The following is a 20184-nucleotide window of genomic DNA, read 5'->3' as shown; positions in this document are numbered from 1 at the left end:
CGCCCCACCGGCACCGCACCGGGACCCCGGTTGTGCGGGAGTGATGCGCGGGGGAGAAGGAGAGGAGAGAGGGAGAGAGAGAAGGGGAGACGGGGAAAAAGGGGGCGAGGGGGGGAAAAGAGACAGAGGATAAAAGAAAAAGAGAGTGAGCAGGTGAGAAAGAGCCAGCAAGAAGTGTCTGAGAGAGAAAGGGAATGGAGAATGGGAACAAGAGAGAAAGAAAGCATCAATGGCAAAAAGAGAAAGACAGGGGAAGAGAGAAAGGAAAGAAGAAGAAAAGAATGCAACAGGGAAAGAGAGAAACGAGAAAGAAGGAAAGAGAGAGAAGGAGAGAGGTAAAAAAGAGAGGAGGAAGGAAGGAAGGAAGGAGATGGAGAGAAGGAGAGAGGTAAAAAAGAGAGGAGGAAGGAAGGAGAAAGGAAGAGAGAAAGGAGATGGAGAGAAGGAAAGAGATAAAAAAGAGAGAAGGAAGGAAGGAAGGAAGGAAGGAAGGAAGGAAAGAAGGAAGGAAGGAGAAGGAGAGAAGGAAAGAGATAAAAAAGAGAGAAGGAAGGAAGGAGAAAGAAAGAAATAAAAGAAAGAAAAGAAAAGGAAGGAGCAAGCTATGTCTTTGCAACGCAAACAGTGGCACCAGTTTGGCTAAGACCAACCAATGCATGTGGCTTTCTGCTTGTTCACGGTTTTTGCATCTGTACCAGCTACCAACCCAGGAGAGGACACCCACCGCTGGCTCCAGGGGGCTGACACAAACCCCACACCTATTTCCCAGCAGCAGGCGACGTTGCTGGGCTCAAACAGGTTAGCCTGGGCCAGCCCCACCTGCCCTCATGTGCCTCCTTTGCCGGGTGATTGTGTAAGCACAAAAATTCAGTCATATGCTGTTTATTCAAACGTGGAAATCCATTTCACAGTGGTCAGAAAGACTAGTTTCTAGTACCCAGCTAATATTCTGCAGGAATGAAAACCTCATTAAAAACTGTTGCCTTTAAAATTCGTACCCTATTTTTAATTTTCAATTTCCAAAACCAAGCAGAGTGACATCGCTAGTTCGGCGCTCCCCTTTGGGTGCATTTTGTCTGTTTTCAGTGGCTGCCCTTTTGTGTTCAGCCTGCACTTCGGAGAAATGATTCCCGCAGCACAAGGAGTTTCTTTCTCCATTGTTCACAGGGTTGGTGTTAATCTGGCACTCCCTTTTTCTAGGTGTTGCCACAAATTGGGGGTGTTTCAAGCAAAGAGCTGCATTTTTGTCTTCTGTATGAAAGCCCAGGATCCTTTTTTTAACCTCTTTTCACTAGAGTATTTTATTCTATTTGGTCAAATGGGTATTAGAAGTGATTCACATACCTCCAACAGACTAATTCCATTTACAGGGATGTTGGTGGCCCTGTCTGCTTCCCGCTGAGCAGACAGGCTTTCCAGTGGCATCCGTACCAGCCACACCAGGCTGCTAGAGCTAATGCTAAAGGCTGCCGTACGTGTGATAGAAGAGACCCTGGGAAAGCAATTTGGAGCAAATTCCAGACCTGTACAATCAAAGCAGAGAACCGAACCAGCAGAAGAGGCGTCGCCAATTAGCAAACTCCTCATTTGCTTAAGATAAAGTACCCTGATTTCTAGAAAGCCAGCTCAGGCCCTCTTTTTTTTTTTTTTGGAAGCCAAACGCATGTAAGGAACAGCTTTACTGGGCGTCTTGCACGGAGGTTGGAGGGAGATGTAGGTGGTCTGGTAGGACCTCAGCCCCCCCTTGATTGTTAACGTATTAATTAACAGCACTGTTGCTACCTCACTCACTTTCCCTTCCTCAAAGCAGAGAAGGAGAGCGTGTTGGAGTGGAAACAAGTCCCACGAGCTGCAACGTGGCAATTTTGGGTGACAGCGGACAGACGGACAGCGTCGGCACACTTGCAGCCTGGGAGTGCAAATGGCAACGCTGAATTACAGAGAGGTTGTAAATTGCTCACCAAAGGCCTGATCCCGAACTCCCCGCAGAGATATCAAAGTCGCTGGGAGTTTTCCGTGAGTAGGAAGTGGAGGAATGAGCTTCAAACATTTAGGCCCAGCTCCACATGGGTGGTCTATTATGCCTGGACGGATTCCCACTGGCTCCAGCAGCACTCCGAGGTACTGAAAAGGCTTTTCCTAAATGCACCCCATTGCAGAACGGGGGCTTTAAGTACTTTCTTGGAATGCTTACGAGGGATTTCGGTGGAAAGGTGAAGGCCCAGGCTCACCGCAGCTGCTCCGCAGCGTTCAGCCCAACGTGTTGATATTAAACCCAGTTCGAAAAACACACAAAAGTTGGAGGGGGAAAGACTCCTGAAAACCAGCAGAGTCCTGGCCTTCGATTCGCACTATGAAAAAAAGAAAAAAACAGTTCAGCAATCGACAGCAGCCGCAGAAAGAAAAGGCTTTTGCCTCTGCCCAGCTACATCTGTAACTATTCAGAGAAGAGCATCCGAATTTGTTCCGCTTTTTCAGTTGGCAGCGCAACAGTCGGCTCTGACGGTGGATGTGTGTCGGTAGCATCCAAGCCAAGCAGATTAGAAACCAAATTCAAAAGCCATTTCCCCCCCCTGCCATCCCACCCCCTCCACCCCCCTTTTCCCCGGCACACTTTAAAATAAACCTCCGTTTCTTTCATTGTTCCCATGACCCTTCCATCCCACTCCGCTCAGGAATGTCGGGATTCTCAACGTCCTCCCTCTTCTTGGGGTAATTGTCAACTACATTAATTCTATAAATAATAAATAGTCCGAGCAAATAATTCACTGTTCTGTGAAATGCAAGCGAGAAGTGTACTTTCCGAGAGCTGGCAAACCCAGAAGCCCACATAGAGGCTGGATATCGCTTTGTTGACGACCATCCCATTTTAAATGGGAATAAATGATTGATTTGGGTGTTTATTTTATGAAAGGTGGGGTTCTCCCCCCCAGCCCCCCCCCAAGCTTTGTCACGTGATCGGAAAATCGTGGTATTTCCATAACGTTGGAGGCCATTCTCACATTAATGACATGGGGTGTCCTTTTCCAACTCCAGAAGGAACGGTGCCGCTGCTGCAGATTTTGGGGTGTGAGACCCCCTCACGCCCCGCTCCCGCCAGGGCCGACCCCTGAGGAAAGGCCCCTCCGTTACCCCAGGCTCCCTCACGGCCTTTACACCCCACAAGGAAGGCGGTGTGGGGGGGGAGGCGGCAGCATGGCCTTCCCCCTCCCTGAGGCTCTCCTCGCCCAGGCGAAGGCGGGCCCCACAACCACCGTCCCCAGCCCCGCTCCTTCATTTCGCCTTCGAAGCTCTTTTGGCCCCTCCGCGCCGCCGTGAGCGCGTGCGGGGTGGCGGTGGGCGGGGCTAAGGCGGAGGTTCCGCCTCTCCGTCTCCCCGCCGCCATGGAAGGGGGCGTACGGCTGCGCGCGGGTGAGCGCTGCGGCTACGTCACGGCGCGTGGAGCCGGGAGGGGCGCGAGCACGGCAGTTGGCCTGAGGGAGGGGAATGGCGGGGCCGGGAAGGCGGCGGTCGCAGCGCTCCCCCGTGAGGCGGCTGCTCCGCCGCCCCCTCAGCTGTGCCTTCTTCCTCCCCCTCCAGGTGCCTCCAAGCAGGACGTGCGGGAGAAGGTGTGGGACTATCTGGAGGCCAGTGGTCTGGCCGCCTTCCCGCGGCCGGTGCACCGCCGCATCCCCAACTTCCAGGTACGGCCACCCGGCTGCGGGTTTGGGCCGCTCCCATCCCCTTCCCCCAGCCCGAAGCCCAGGCCGGTAGGATTCTCCTTCCCCAGCTCCCTTGCCTGCTCCCCGCCTGTCGCCGCAGCCCGCAAACAGCTGCGAACCGCGCGTCCCTGCGGGGTGTGCAGTTGGTGAGTGACGGTAGAGGGTGGCAGAGCTCTGAGAAACACCACGACACGAACAGCATGCGTATATAATTTATAGCAAATAAAGAAGTGCAGGTATTCAGGAAGACATTTTTCTCTATGAGGGTGGTGAGACACTGGAACAGGTTGCCCAGAGAAGCTGTGGATGCCCCATCCCTGGAGGTGTTCAGTGCCAGGCTGGATGGGGCTTTGAGCAACCTGGTCTAGGGGGAGGTGTCCCTACCCATGGCAGAGGATTGGAACTCAATGATCTTTAAGGTCCCTTCCAACCCAAACCATTCTACGATCTGTATCTGACAAGACATGGCATGTGTGTGCTGTATTTTAATCGGTGGATACAAAAGCACCTCGTGAATGAGATAAATATTTTTATGCGTTGGCAAACTGAGGCATTCAGAACTAGATTTCACTCCCCAGGGTCTTCAGCGGCTCCATTGGGATGGAAAGCTGAGGTCACCCATCTTGTAGGACTTACCTTAGGAACACACAGTATGCTGCTGAAATGGGAATGGTGGCCAAGTTATTGCTGGCAAAGTGTTGCTGGGCAATGGGGAGAGAACCCTTCCTCCTGCTTTGGCTTCATTGTGTCTCTAGTTTGATGGGTGGGAGGAAGAAATAAGAGGACTTTCAAGTATTCAGTTACTCAGGCAACCGCTTTACCATCTGCCTGTTTTAATCCAAACTCAAGGTGTTCAGCCTTGTATCTGCCACGTGTTGAAGAGGTGATGACCAGAATAGCATTATGGGCACGTGTGTTGGGGATTTTTTAGCCCATGAGCAGCATTAGGAGGCGGGCTCTGCTTTTTCTCATGGGACTGGCAGAAACATTCTGCCTTAATTTGCAGCTGAGGTACAATAGACGCTGAAGCCGGTGGAGGAAGCCTGAGGCTTTATCATACCCTTAAGCCAGGCGATATCAGCTTAAATTACAAAAGGAGTGTGTGCTCTGCTAAGCTTGAGCACCTTACTCAGTTAAGAAGTGAATCTTCTGGGTTCAGTATAGTCTCTGTAAAGAGAGAGCCTTGTCCAGAAAGTTTTCATCTAAAAGAGTCTCTGACTATGGCTTGTGTTTAAGGGAATCTATTGTATTCATTGACTAAAAAGGGAAATTGCTCTCCAGCTTTCAGTAAGGTCTGAATGAGGGTGAAGTTAGGCGAAGTGAGTGTACTTGCATCCCCTCTTTTTCTGAGGCCGGGAAGATACTAATTGCTCAGCATCTGTTGGTATGTGAGTTTCACATAGAGAACATCACAAAATTAGCAGTATGTCCCTCACTTAATATCTGGGGAAATCAGCTTCTATAAGATGAAGGACTGTAAAATTGCCGTCTCTGCTGTGAACTCCTTGGTGATGCACTGATATCTTATGAAAACAGGGTGCTTCCCACGCTGCAACAAGGCTTCTGGGTTTACAGGAATTCAAAGCTGCCAATACTGTAAAAATAAATCCTGATGCTCCCCAGAAGAACGCTCGCTTTCTAACGCTGGAAGTAAGTGAATGTATTCTCTTCTCTTTTGATTCCTTCCTTCACGCAGGGGTCTTACCAGGCTTGCTGCTCTATTAAAGAGCTGGATGTGTTCAACAGAGCACGTGAGATTAAAGTGGATCCTGACAAACCTCTAGAAGGTGTTCGGCTGGCAGCGCTGCAGGTAACAATGGCACCTTTGCACCTCTGAGGGGGAGAGTGGGACAGAGTGCAGCGCTTGGCGGCATCTCATGGCCGATGCCTGCCATTTCTCTAGCAGGAGCTTTACCAGTCCTAAGCCTCATGAGGTTGCTCATGTAAGGATGTCTTTGCCTTTTTGGCAAAGGTGCGGGTAGGGTTTGGGGAAATGAATGTGTTTCTGCAGAGCAATAGCTGTTTCACTGTCATTTTATTCTTACTCCCTAAAACACATAAGGTAGCCTTGCCTCAGATTGCCCTACCTTTATCACAAGATGAATGCGTGACAGACTTAACTCAGACCTGTGCGTGTTCACTGGCTCATATGCATAGCTCATTTGTGGACATGCACTTTAGATCAATAGGTATGTCTTGCCCTCTGTTTCTTAAATAAAATCTTGTCTGGAATTTTGCTGTACTGGAGGGGATTCATCTACAAGCACTACACAATCAACAATGCTAACTGCTCTGTATCAAATAAGATAATTGACCACGTGGAGACTTATGGGACAGTAAAAATATTTCTTTAGCGGCCCACCTCCTTTTAATGTGATAACTTCTTTTGTTACACAGGCAAGGAAGACTTTGTTGGTTCCCACACCACGTCTGAGAACTGGGCTGTTCAATAGGATTGTTCCACCTTCAGGTGCAACTAAGGAGATCCTGCGAATATGTGCTACGTCTCAAGTAGGAATGAAAATGGGGGAGGTCTGAATTAACTTGTAGTAGAATGTTGTGTTATGATAGCCCAGGCAGAGGTTGGAAAATCAGATGCTACCTGAAATACTGCTCTGCTAGTATGTAATTCCTGGATTTGTGTACACATCCACCATTAATATTTTTTTATTGGTACTTAAATCATGAGTAAATTTAGTCTTTTTGCTGTATTTTATTATCAGAATGGTATCGATATTTTGTGAATGGTTTTTGGAACATTGTCAAGAACTTTCATAGGTGACTTAGATCATTAGGTTTCTAATAAATAGTACTGCTATGTTCTTCTGCAGTTTAGAGTGAGTGAACCCTATAAGGAATATTACAGTGTTTACAGGTTTTGCATAATCTGGTCAAATATTAGGTGTTACTAAATAGGAAAGGTCAGTTCTTTCAGAATCCTAAGTCTAAATAAATGTTAATTCTGTCATTTAGCATCAGTGGAAGTACAAAAATGTGTGAGCAGTTTTCTTTTGAAATGTGGTATGTTGCTGCCCTCTGGTGTTAAAATACCATACTGTACAGCTAAAGTCATTTGGCACTGAGAAACTGGCATTACTTTATCCGCATCTTTATTTGATTTGAAAACATAACTTGTTCAAAATGAATCGGCCAGCTCTATAGGTTCTATTTCTTTCTTTATCTCCTGCTAAAGGCAATAAAGTTCCACAGTAATCCTGTGTACAACTGAGGGTTGTAAATGGATGGTAATTAGTAGCGACTTTCTTTGTTGGAACTTCTATTAAAGTCGTTAACTAATTAGGTTTTTCAGGGTTGAAGAGCACTTTTGAAAGAGACCTTTCTCTTGACCTGCTTCAGGCCCCGTATCTGATCTGTGATCTTACCACCATGCGTCTGGCTTTTCCCCCAACCAGGCATACTAATGAATAAACGCTCTTAGCAGTTTATATTTACAAAGCACTGTGCAAACAATTCGTACCACACTGCTGTGAAGTGGATAATGAGCATTATTACTGATAGTCAGCCACAAATTACTGATCTTTTGGGGTTTGTGCTCTACACAGAAAATGTTTGGCTTTCTGTGTGAGGATTAACTCAGCACAAAGTTGAATTGGTGTGAGGAGGATTTACATTATAGTAATGTATATAGATATGTATATATAGAATATATATATGTGTGTGTATATATATGTATATATAGAATGTATATAGTATATAGATAGTACTAAGAGTGAATGGATCTCAAGATATCTTTTTGAAAGTTCTAAACCTCTGATGTTTGAAAATCCAAGTAAACACCATTTTTAACTTCTGCAGCTTTGGACAGAATTTTGCTAGGATATGTTCTTTAGAGAAGGGCCTGAAGAAGGGTGGGTGAGAATGAGGAGGGGAGAGAGGGGAAGAAAAAAGGATGGCAGGGCTATGTAAGGCTTTTGTTTCCAATTGTTAGGAACAGTGTGTTTTTCTGTTTGTCAGTATCTTAAATAGAAAGTTTTGGTAAAGATAGCTTAGCTTGGCAGTGGCGCATCCTGAATGAAGATCACACAGTAAATCGTTAAGGAATGTAGTCTCGGGGAACACGTAGGCAGCTTTGGAAGGTGCTTTTAAAGATACAGGTGTGGAGTAACAGGCAGCGCAGTGGATGCAGCATGAAATGGGGAGTGATCCAGCTTGTGTACCTGGTTGTGCTTCAGCAAAGCGTTTTGTGTGACTTCAGACAAGCAGCTTAACATCTTTATGCTGTAGCTCTCTGTGTCTAAATTAACTTTGTGAGAATTAATTTAAGAGTTTGTAGTGCTCTGATATTCCTCATGGGCATGAGTTTACATATTATGACTTGACTTTAGTAGTAGTAGTAGGGTGGGAAGTGTCATTTGCCCTCATTTTTAGAAATAGCTGTCCAATAAAGGGTTTCAAAATACGAGGTTTGATCCTAAATAAGTAACCTTGCTTAGAAAAGTGCCCACCTCCCTTAGCTCTCCTTGAAGTGTGCCAAAATTCTTGTCACTGTAGTAGGGAATGTATTCTAGGATTCCCTAGAGGATAACTTACCAGACACGTACAGCTTGGCTATACATGGAAGAAATACTCTGAAATGTGGGGAGTTACTTGGATTTATCAAAATATTCTGGATTTCTGCCTCACTGGTTGGAAGACTCTGCACTCTGCAAACTGAAAATTATGTTTTTCTTGCAGGGTATAAAAGAATACAGTGTGCCCGTGGGTCTTGATTCGAAAACACGAGTGGACTTGGTTGTTGTAGGATCAGTGGCTGTCTCTGAAAAAGGTAAGATAAAGCCTCGTAAGCTTTTCAGGAGGAGGGTCTTAAGTCACGATTCACAATGTCAGTAGGCTACACTACGATTTCCTTTTGGCAGACCTGAGCATGTCTTTGGGACTGAATTACGGTCTTGAGTTCTGTCTCTTCTGTGTGACAAGTCACTGATCCCAGTCCAACCAGGAAGAATCAATGCTTGCTTTACGCTATGCCGCCAGGACTTAGTGTGCAGACAGCAGAGTGGTTTAGAGCGTGCAGGCCGGTGTTTTTGCCTTCAGTAGAACTATTCAGGCAAGCAAGTTATTTTTTTTTTTTTGTCTTTTAAAAGAGTCAGAGGGCTCCCTGTTCAGAGGATCTGCTCTCACAAAGTATGTGGAAGGACACGTGTTACAGCTGCTGATTCAGTACCTATTTGGGGATCGGATTTTGCATTTTCCAGTATTTTGAAGACCTGCTGGTGGTGAAAAATTTTCCACTGACTTTATCCATTACCTAAAAATAACATGTTCTTTGTGCGTGACCCAGACTTCTTTACCCACATAAAGTTAACCTATGTTTGACATGAATAGGGAATTCTAATTACAATAGGTAAATAGGCTTCTATGTTAACTGAATTGGACTAAATGTGATTTATTCTGAATGGGAGGCTTCTGGGATCTTCTAGGAGTTCATTGAAACTAATGTTTTATTTTAATTTCAGTGCTGATTAGAAGAAAAGTTGCATTCTGTGAGACACGCTGATCTGAATTTTTCCCGAGTTACAACTCTGTGCTTGGTTTATCCGTAGTAGACTGCTTAGTTTAATTGTGAGCTTTTGACAGTTACCATCCTTTCCACTCAGCTGTCCCTGTGTTTTCATTTATTTTTGTGTGTTTTAGGATGGAGAATTGGAAAAGGAGAAGGTTATGCAGACATGGAATATGCAATGATGGTGTCAATGGGTGCAGTGCAGGAGGATACACCTGTAATTACTATTGTGCATGACTGTCAGGTAAGTTAAAATATCCACTCTCAAGTGACGAGTCGGAACTGTGTGCTACTGAATGGTATGTCTCAAGAAGAGACTTGGAATGATGTTGGTGAAGCGTCTTTACTTTGTTTCCGCTGTCACTGACAGATTTTCGTATGTTGCAAGACATCAGGAATGGTGTGCAATTTTAGTGGATTTGTTTTTAACTAAGTCTTTTGTTCCTTGTAGGTGATTGACATAGCAGAAAAGCTTCTTGATGATCATGATTTAACTGTGGATTATATACTCACTCCAACAAGAACTATCAAGACTAATTGCAAACGACCGAAACCTCAGGGAATAATATGGCATAAGGCAAGTTACCTCTGCTAACAGTGGCTTACTGGTACCGACATTCTGTTGATAAGTCCCCCATTTTTACATAAAAACACCTTTGTTGTATTAGAAATACTTGGAAAAGAAGCAAATGTGTTTGTCAGATGAAACAGAACGGCAGCATATGTATTCAGTGTTTTTTAGGTGGTAATGTTGAGGAGGAGAAATATATTATTGAAGCTGAGGTCTATTTTTAAGATAGACATAATTTCTCATAGTCGTTTGCAGTGTAACAGTCTATGTAAGCTGAGGGGCTTCTCTACCTTAGGTGTTTTATTCCTCAGTGCTCATTGAAATTGTCTCTGCTCTTTTTCTGGAGACAGTACTGTAGAGAGAACTTTATGGCATTAGGCTGCGTGGAATGGGCAGAAATTGTGCTGCTCTGGTCGTGAAAGTAAAGCATGACCTAGTGGCTGGTACGTTGCTGTTTATGTAGTGGATGCATGGGATTAACTTCCAAAGGATAGATGAATTTGTGGCTGGAGCTCATTTTCAGGTAGAGGAACAGTGACTTTATACTGCTTTCAATCATGAATCGTTATTTATTGATAAATATTGTTTTATGAGTTTGACTTCCCCTTACCCCAAGATTGTCAGAAACTTTAGCAGCTTCGCAAACGGTTTCAGAAAAGCATTTAGTGAATTGTTTTACTGGAAGTTCATGCTGGGAAAACTTTTTCTTTGTCATTAGATTTTCATTCCTAAAATCATTCCATTAGGGAGCAGACGCAATCCCGCATGATTGAGTCACAGTAGGAACACTGAAATGAAGTACACCCACGTCTTGCAGAAACCACTGAGGAATTATTAATGGATACTTCTAGGGAAATCAAGAGTTGTTTGTTAAGCACTTGCCAACCAGCAAAAAGAGTTAAATTTGTTAAGGTAATATATCTACAGCAAACAATTCTAGCCAGTACTATTTTTATTCCTATGGTGGGAGAGTGTTTTACCCTGCCTGTGGTTGAGGATTTGAGGTTATAAATAAATAAATAAAAGCTCTGTCTGTACTAGTGCATTTTTTCCATTGAATTATTTTTGAATCATAATTTTTTTAGGATATTATTGAATGTAATTGTTCTGAAGGCCTACCCCTTGTGCCCCATCCGTCTTGCCAACATACTTTTGATCCACAGTCTGTCTGTCTTAGTGTCAGACTTCAATCTCAGTAACATTTGCTAATATTTTTTCTCTTTTTCTGTCTGTTTCCATTTAGCAGGGACACTTTTCAAAGGTCTGGGGAACACAGTCTCTTGCAGGGGCGGTTAAACTTTTGTGCAACTTTTACCATTCATGAAAAGTCAGTCAGTTCCAAGCAATGTATCAAATTCGATGTTACCTTTGCATTTCTTTGCTCTTTAGAGAAAAAAATCAAGATCAATGGTATAATACACACCTCATAAACTAATGAAGTGTTTGCCACAGCTCCTTTGTGCTTGTGTCTAAAGCTTGAGGAGGTGCTTGGTAGAGTCATATCTAAAGCTTGTGCCACGCTGAATTCAGCCAGTTTGCATGAGACAGTGGAACTTTTTTTTCTATAGTAATCTCTACATTAGTGGTGTTTTCTGAAGGACACAGCTCTTGGTGAATTTTCTACAGCTTTCACTGAGAATGGAGCACATTTTAACATCAAACCTTTATTTGAATATTTGAATTTTGGTTTAACACCTAAAACTGCTTTTGGCTGTTCTTCAGAGCATATGTTGATTAGATAAGAATATTGGAGATTACTAGCCAGAGCAGGGGTAATCATACATTTCTGTTGTTCTGGGAACAAAGTTTTCTGTCTGCATGAGGAAGAAAGAAATTAGCATCATTCTTTCACAGGGAGCTGAACAACTTGTATATATTTTGTTTGTGGTTGTGGTGGTAATGGTGTGATCAACTCTTGCACAGAGAGTCTTGGAGGTGGGAGGTCTAGTTAATCGACAGGGTGTCAAAAATGCAGGATTTGATACGAGGTATTTAAGTGTTTATCCTTTGGCTTTTCCTGGCTGCTTCTACATCCTTTCCTCTTCCTTTTCTCTACATCCTTTTCTCCTTCAAATCCTGGCTTTACTGGTGCATTCCTGTTCCTCAGAGAAAAACTAAATGAACCAAGAGGTAGTGGGTAAATAAATAACCCACTTCTAAATACGATGTTTTGTCAACAGAAAGTAGCTTAACTTTATTGTTAAGGTGTGTGATGCGTAAAATACATTGCAAAAAAGTTCATCCTTCAGCAACATGGCTGGATCAAGCCAAGACAATGATTTAAGAGCTTAAATTAAAGGTGTTTGCAAACATGGGATTACAGCTGCGCATTGTTGTAAAGGATGTGCTTTTCTGAAACTGTTAGGATGAATAGCCATTAATACCTACACTGTGTTTTCAGCTCAAAAGAGGTAAAAAGGTACTTAGGTAGCAAACAAAATGCATGTCTCCAGGCTAGATTTCTGTGCTCAAAGAGGTATTGCATTTTCCTGGAGTGTTTTTGCTTGTTATGTGCTATGTAGGAAGGAAGCAGTGTGTCAGATGTGGGGATGGGGTAAATAGGTGTTACTCTATGAGTAAATGATTCACTTCTTGGGGTAATTGGCATGATTTGCCCTCAGTTGCCTCTTTTTAGTTCTCAGTGCAGAACTTCCAGCTGAGCTATTTCATGCTGTTGAGGTAGTTATGTTTTTCCAAACAGGAAGATGTGAATTACTTGCTGTGATTTTTGTCATAGAAATCCTGATTTAAAGACTTCCAAGGAAGTATAAGAGCCACAATACTATTAATACCAAAGAAGCTTTATCTGTAGCTCTAGAAACACATCTAAATACAAAGGCAGTACTGGAGTGTGTGTAAGGGTAGGTTTTTTGCATCTGAGTTCAGGCTTTTGAGAAATCAGTATGTGCTCTTGGAGGACAGCAAGAGCTGCTAAGAGCTGAGCACTCTGGAAAACTTTTATTTGGATGCCAGTGGAGAATTATTTGGCTTCATCTGTCTTGAAAATCTAACCCATTGTTTCTGGGAACTCTAAATTCATGAAACGGCTTACTTTCTCATTTAGTATTTTGTATGGAGTAGCTGTGATCTTTATCTGTGACGCTGTCTATTATATTTGTCACAATTATGAAGTTATTTGTGCTGTGCTTATTTTAAATTGACACTATACAGACCAATTAAAATATTTGGGGTCATGAAGAGGGAAATGAGAGTAGTTGGTGGAAAAATCACTAGATTCTAGCAAGCATTTCCTTCTGTTTCTTTAATCATTCTTTTGCTTAGAATTTTATAGAAGTAGGAAAAAAAAATCCCAAAATGAAATGAACTGGGGGAAATCCCTGGGCCTAATGTTGAAAGAGTTTGTGGTGGCAGAGATGGAAACTGTCTGTCAACAAACAGCTTTTGATTCGGGTCTGAGATATAATATTTGGAAACTAAAATGATGTTGTTTCAGAGCTCAAAAAATTCACACATCGTAGCTGGCAAAACCTTCAGCAGGGACACAGTGTTGCTATCAGAAGAAAACTGCTGTCAGTTGAGCCAAGGTTTGTTTTATTTTGTTGTTTGGAGGGATAGCATGAACAGGGCATGTTTCCACGCGTGGTTAAACATCTCAACACCTTTGCAAATCCAACCCTTGCTGCGGAGTCCATGGAATCAGTTTTTGCTGATGGATTCCAAATGTGGCTTGCATAAGCTTCTCCTGAGGGACACTAGCAGACTTAACGGGCTGCCAGCTCCCAGAAATATGCCCTCGGATTGCGTGCACATATTTGGACATTTTGTGCAAATGAATGATAAAATGTTCGACCGTGCTGGCCTGTCCTAGCTGTCTTGGCTTTGTCTGTGCTTTAAATCCCTGTGAGTTCAGTGCTCCTTGACACAAGCAACTGATTAAGGAGACAACACAATAAGTGGGCTCTGTCCTAGAGGCCTTTATGAGGAATCTAGGGTCATAGACCCCTAAGGGTGCGCGAAGATGAATATTTCAAACACCTTCTGTCCACCAGCCTCAATACTTGGAAGGGCTGGTGGATCTGCTGTACTAAAGATTGTTTGGTCTTGTTTTCAGCCTTCCATGGTAGGGCAGGGCAGCAGCAGCATCTCTCTCCATCTTGAGCCACATGTGTTATATCAGTTGGTGTGTGCAGATGGGTAGCTGTGTGAAGCAGAATTAAATAGCAGACCTAGCATACTCTCCAATCTATAGCTGTCCTGCCCTCATCTGCCGTACATCACAACTGCACTGCCTCTGCTGCCAGGGAAATCAAAGTGGTGTTTGGCTTGGCCTGCACTGTATCAGGGGTCAGCATTACTCATTCTGTCAGAGGACAAACACATCTTTCATTTTCCCCAGCAAAATATTGAAAGTGGCTGCATTTACTGTTCTGGAATAACAGAGGTTGAAGAGAGCCCCGATGTTCCAGCAGAGACGTTGCAGAAGTCCATCTGCAGTACATTGTTTTGGGACCAAACCAGGTGTCGTAAGAGTGGATGCTCAGGGTTAAGTGCTGAGAGATTTGTATTGGCCGTCAGCATCCAAGGCTGTTTTCTTCAGGTTTCTGTCAGAAAAGGGGCCACATTTCCCTTCTCAGCTCCTTTCCCATAGCCTGGTAATTGTGTGCCAGAAGAATTCATCTACCCCGCTGTCCTCTTTCCCCAAGGCTCTCCCAGCTATGGCAGGGAGTAGGCAGGATTGTTAAATGATTAATTGCCTTTGGTGAAGTTATTTTTAACCTGAATCACTTCAGTTACTGAGTTTTACAGCACAGACCCACAAGCACTTCTCTTGGCCAACCCCAGAGGGCTGAAGTATGGAACTGGCCTGGGAATTGGTGGTCAAGGGATAATAGGAAACTTCTTCAGCTGGCTTCAGTGCCAAAGCCAATCATTAAGCTAAATCCCAACACTCAATACCAAGTTTACAAACATCAATAAATGGTTTGGCCTTGACTTTATAGGGATGGGGGAAGCAAGGACAGAAACTTCCTCCACTGGGTTTGCCCAGGTTCATATAACTGGATCAGTCAGACTTTGGGGTAGAACCCAAGCCCCGTGCATCCTCGCTTAGCCTAAAGCAGTAGGCAAGGCTGGGGAGGAGTGACCAGCCGGCACAGGACCAAGAAACGTGCAGCTTGTTTGAAAGAGAGGAGGAATATCTTTGGCCTCTCTCCATATGGAAATAAATCATTGCAATCCTCCACAGCTCACAAGACAAAAGAAACTTTTTGCATGATCGTAATTAGCAACACATTGTACTACCACAGAGTTCTTTTGTTTGCTATTTTGCAACAGAGCAGAGCAAGCTTTTTCCTCTCCTCTGCCACCCACTGCCCTCTTTGCCCTTTTGGCTCTCACCCCTTGCACCCCAAAAAAGGTAGTGAATTGGTTTGATGAAATCCCAAACTGAGTTTCTGCCTTTCCTTGACATATAAGTGGGCAAAAATAGGGAAGGATTTGAAAGATTTGACCCAGCTGAAAGATTCTGTGAGACCCCAGGGAAAACAGCCCTTAAGGTAAATCCTCTGTCTCTCTTATGCAGCAGAAGGATGTCAATTGACAGTGTCAGAACTTGTCTAATGTAGGGTTTTTTACAGAATGTTTTCTATTACAAGAAAAATCCCAAGTGCCAAATCAACTGCCTTTGTTGCTTTGGTACTGAAAAGGCTACTTACTCTTATATCTGCACAGGGCTGAATTTAAGGTAATGATAGGTTCGCTTCGTGGTGGTGTTTGATCAGAGCTTCAGCTCTCATAGAAAGTAACAATTCATAGCCCTTACGAAGACATATATGCTGTTGTAACGACATCTTCCTGACTTTGCAGGGAGCCTGAAACAGTAGCTTCAAGAGCTCCAGTCAGGTGCCAAAAACTACTGATCACTCTAGTGAGGGGAGGGGCCATGTTGAAACCTGGCCAGTTGAAGTCTCTCAGAGAGTGTGCTGGTCCCTGGCTTATCTAAATCCTCTCCTTGGTTTGTCGTTGAAAGGCTGGGAGTTCCTGAGATTATCCTCTCGGTGCCTACCTCTTTGATTCCCTTAATCTACAAAGTGGTGAGGGTTTGCCGTTGGTAGCATTGATCTTTCTAATGAAACACCCAGTCCATGCCTTGGGAACCGAGTTTAATTTCAGGGTGAAAGGAACTGTACATACACTTGGTAAGAGGTTGAGGTTGTGCTTTGGAGGGATTAGTTGCATGAGAATAGAAAAATGTTTTTCCTGTTTGGTTTAATTAGCATAGAGCTTACATTTCACATAGAAATTTGACAGAGGACAACAAATGTTCCTAATTGTTGGCCAGTAAAAACAAAGTAAGATGGCTTCAGCCATTGGTTTGATGTTGTATCGCCCAGGGAAGGGGAGTTTGCTGTCAAACACAGCAGTCTGAATTCTTGGCTGAGAAAAACAAATCAGACCAAGAATCCACAGAGCAATAACTCTTCAAAATCTGAATATGGCATGTACCTTTCAGAGTGTGGAGGCTCCCAGAGTCCCAGAGGAAGTTCTTGCCTCTCTGTACCGCCTGCCAGATCAGGCCAGATTTGTTCAGAAATTTTTCTCAGTCATAAGTTTGCTTGTTTAAAGGGCCTGATCCCAAACACCTTGATTCTGGGTCTGCAGTGTGGCAGAATGGGGGTGGCCTCTGCCCATACTGGTTAGTCCTATTCTTCTGTTTGATATTACATTAACAAGATAGAGCTAGGACAGGCTTTTTGTAAATCATATTTTTATTTAGTTTCAGCCTGAAATAGACTGTCCTTGTTTCCTCTTAAGAAGAGGAGCCCTGGGGATGTTTCAGAGACTTCTCTTGACTGGCTTTCCTGTTACCTAAACCTAACATAGCCCTCACCCTGTCTTTGATTTTCCTCAAGGCGCTTCAGAGCAGGGCTACTCTAGGTCCCTAGAGATCTGTAAATTTTAGACTTTGTGTGATGCAGCCTGATCCAGATTCACTCTGACTCTAATTGTAGAACCAGGAATTCAGGAGCTCTGAGATGAGAGCGAGCCGAGCCGGGAGATCTGCAGGCACATTCTAGCCAGGATATGCTAGTGCTAGTCCAGCAGAGCCTGCTGAGTACCCTGCTAGAGAGGCTTGCTCACACTGTGTGGGCTACTAGCTTGGGTCTCTGCTAGCTCAGGCATCGCTTCCCTAGGCTCTGTTTTGCTCCCTAAATTTAAGAATTGGATCTTGTGTTGATGGATGTTCTGCTTGTCCAGCAGCCAAGTACGAATTATTCCTCTTTCCAACTGCAGTCTGCAAGCCAAAAGCTAGACCACATTAGCCGGGGAACCACTGTGTTTCCTGCCAGTCACTGAGTGCAGCCTGGGGCATCTCATGCCTGAGATGGATAGGGTTCAGCTGTTGAGAGGAAGAGCCCTTCCAGAAGAGCTGCTTGTGAACTGGGGATGGATGGGAGGGACAGAGGGTTCACAGTTTTGAAGTACAGCGTCCAGGCGCTCTTCCGTTGTGTGATCCAACCCAGCAGACTGGTGTGGGATCTGATGAGTAGCTGCGGGTGGTGTGGGAGGTCAGATGACAAGAGGGAGGCTGTGGTGATGTGCCATGACCAGAGAACGTGCCTCCAGCTGGGCCCACACTCAGAGGAGCCCCGCTACAAGGCACGCTCCCCAGCTGCAAACTTCACACCATCATCCCTCCCCATTGTATGACCCAGCCTACGGGATATCCTGTGTTGGGGGAAAAGAGCACGAGGAGGTCTGCAGAATGAAAGTGCCTGATGGTCTGATGAATTGTCGGTGTGTAAGATTCTGCCAGAGCAGGAGCACAGGCCCTCGGTCAAAGCAAATATTAAGGGATAACAATAAGAATGCAAATCTGAAGGCACCCTGATAAATAAATGTCAGAATCGAATAGTTCTGAGTTTGGTTTTGATTTTCCCGCTGGATCTACATTGTACTGCTTGCTTAAAGAGTAACTAATGTTTATTTTTGTCCTACAGTGTGTATTTAGGGAGCAGCTTCAGAGTCAGGCCAGCAATTAGTAACATTTTGAATGCTCTGGCACTCTGAATGGTAGCAATTTAATAAGGTTCCTCTCTTTTTATGGTGCAAATGGATCCTGATGGTCTTACCCTTTTTCTGGAAGGGAAGAAATCTCATAATTCTATCTGTCTTCCTCCTTTTTAGGTCAGCTATGAGATGCTGGAAAAAATCCCCATCCTAAAAAGTCTTCGATACAGAGAGAAGCAGGCTGGCAAGGATGTTACCCTCCAAGATGAACGTTCAGACTTGGCAAATGCCACCACACCAGCAGCGTTGAATGAGAAGGCGATGGCTGAAAATACAAGACCGCAGGCTGCAGTGGGCTCAGCTCAAACAGGACAACATTTTGTTGAAAGCGATTCTTTAAGTCCCAGATTAGGGGGATCTGGCATGATTACTACTGTGTATGTGGGGAACATACCTCCCAACGTAAGAGTGAGCGAGCTGAAATGTACTTTAAGGGAATTCCATGCAACTCCTTTACGACTGAATTGGCAAGGAGCACAGCACAGGGCTTTTCTCGATTACAAGGATAAAGCAACCGCAGAGAGTGCTGTATCCTCTTTGAAAGGCTTGAGCCTCGGGGGTAATACTTTGCGAGTTGAGCTGGCCAAGAATCAGAGAAACAAAGGGCAAGTTGAAATCAATAGTCAGAAAGGAATATGAAGAGAGGAAAAAAAATACGAGTTTTCATTGTTTTGTGAGAAGCCAACCTAAGTTTTCAAGGGTATTAGTATATCCTCTGATTACTGCAGGCTAAACAGCAAAGTGCAAAGCCAACTTTTCAAAGAAATGAGGCGTACATCTCCCAGCTGACTTGCCTGCCTCATTCCTCCAGCTGTACATGCAAAGTGTATTTGTCAAGACAGATGAGAGGAGGACCGTTTCTCTATAAACAGTTATCCACAAAATACCCACACTCTGTGTATTTGGTTTTTGTTGGCCGTGGGTTGATTTGCTGTGCGGTGTGTACATTTGTTAGGCCTGGATCAAAAACCTGCCCCTTGGTAGCTGTGTGCAGCCACATGTAGCGAGGTGATTGTGTTCTGTCATCTAAAGGTTGTACCTGCAAATTTGTACTCCTGAGCTTAAAAGCCAGCTGCAGAAAATCTGTCTTAAGAGTTACAATTCTGTTTACTAAAAAATGGGGTTTGCCTGTTGGGAGTTTTCAGCATATTTTTCATAAAAATGGCCGGGGGGAGAGATTGCCCTTATTGTGCTCCTGAAGAACGGCTGTAGAAACACTGGCTCAGCTGCTGAGTTCTTTAATAGCTATTAACATCAGGTGGAAGAAATGGTAGCCCCTTTCTCAGCCTTGTTTTATGAATCCAGCCCTTCATAAACCTTGTATTTCTTATTTCAGTTTGGCAGAGGAAAGCGAAGACCAGTTTCACCTCTGCTTTTCCCCAAAACCCTTCAGTTACCTTTTTCATGGATGCAGATAGTTATAAAATAGATAGTTCTCCTGATTGTCTCTTATAATATGGTGTGATTCCATTGCCTCCATGAAATTACATTAATATAGAACTGCTGTAGTGGAAATGAAAAGCAGACAGACCGCTGTCAAAACCTGTGGGTGACTTGAGTTGTTGGAAGGGTTGCTGGAGATAGGAGCAAAGCCTGTTCCTGCTGTGCCTTTGTCACCACCAGTGCGGTCTTCCTGCACCCACAACATCAGACAGTGATGAGGGTTAGAGAGCAGCATGGGCAACTTTGCATTGTGAAAGTGCTGTCAAATACTAGCCTGAACAGTAAGATTTGCACACACGTGAACATTCGTGGCGTAAAGGAGAATGATGATTTATTCGGTATGGCTTTTATTACTTTTTTTTTTTCCTTCGGTTTCCTATTCCTGAAAAATAAGTTGAATTTTGGCTGAACCATCCTTTCTAAACAGAAGCACTTTTGCCATTGATGCTGGGCACATAGTCAAAGTAAGCATCTAAATGGATATTTTTTTAAGTATGAGTTGGAAACTTTTTTTAGCCAGAGGGTACTGTTAAGTATATTTTAAGCACGTTATTATGCCTCAAGGGTCAGACATTTCGTACTGTATTAAATAAAAAGTTCTCATCGTTATCAAGTACTCTGTACAGAGGGGTTCAAGGAAATCATTGCTTCAACTTCTTGTAAGATCAACAAAAGAAAGGTTTCTGAAAAAAAAAGTAGTGCCATGCTCTACAATGCTCTCTTTTTCTCCAGCTCAAAACTATTTTCAGTATCACTCAGTCTGAATTAAAGCATAACCACTGCAGGGTCTTCTGCGTCTTGTTTCAGCGCTTGTGCACTTCAAGGGTAGGAATCAGGGGTTATGTTACTACTTAAACATACTCATTACATCATGAACTTAGGGAAGGAAAGAAAAGCCAAAAAAAAAATTACAT

At 44.0% G+C, this 20184-nt stretch overlaps 1 protein-coding gene across 1 annotated transcript; it reads left to right on the top strand.

The window, feature by feature from the left end:
- Nucleotides 1-3383: 3383 nt before the first annotated feature.
- MTHFSD (methenyltetrahydrofolate synthetase domain containing) lies at nt 3384-18718 on the top strand. The gene is made up of 8 exons (XM_074158058.1): nt 3384-3411; nt 3580-3683; nt 5398-5511; nt 6099-6212; nt 8397-8487; nt 9357-9469; nt 9677-9802; nt 17945-18718. The coding sequence occupies exons 1-8, from the start codon at nt 3384-3386 to the stop codon at nt 18464-18466; spliced, it is 1212 nt and encodes a 403-aa protein (XP_074014159.1). The 3' UTR covers nt 18467-18718.
- Nucleotides 18719-20184: the final 1466 nt, after the last annotated feature.

Source organism: Numenius arquata, chromosome 13 (genome assembly GCF_964106895.1).
Source record: "Numenius arquata chromosome 13, bNumArq3.hap1.1, whole genome shotgun sequence".
Lineage (NCBI taxonomy): Eukaryota > Metazoa > Chordata > Aves > Charadriiformes > Scolopacidae > Numenius > Numenius arquata.
Note: the sequence above shows the minus strand (reverse complement) of the source record. Positions and strands in the feature narration are given on the sequence as shown.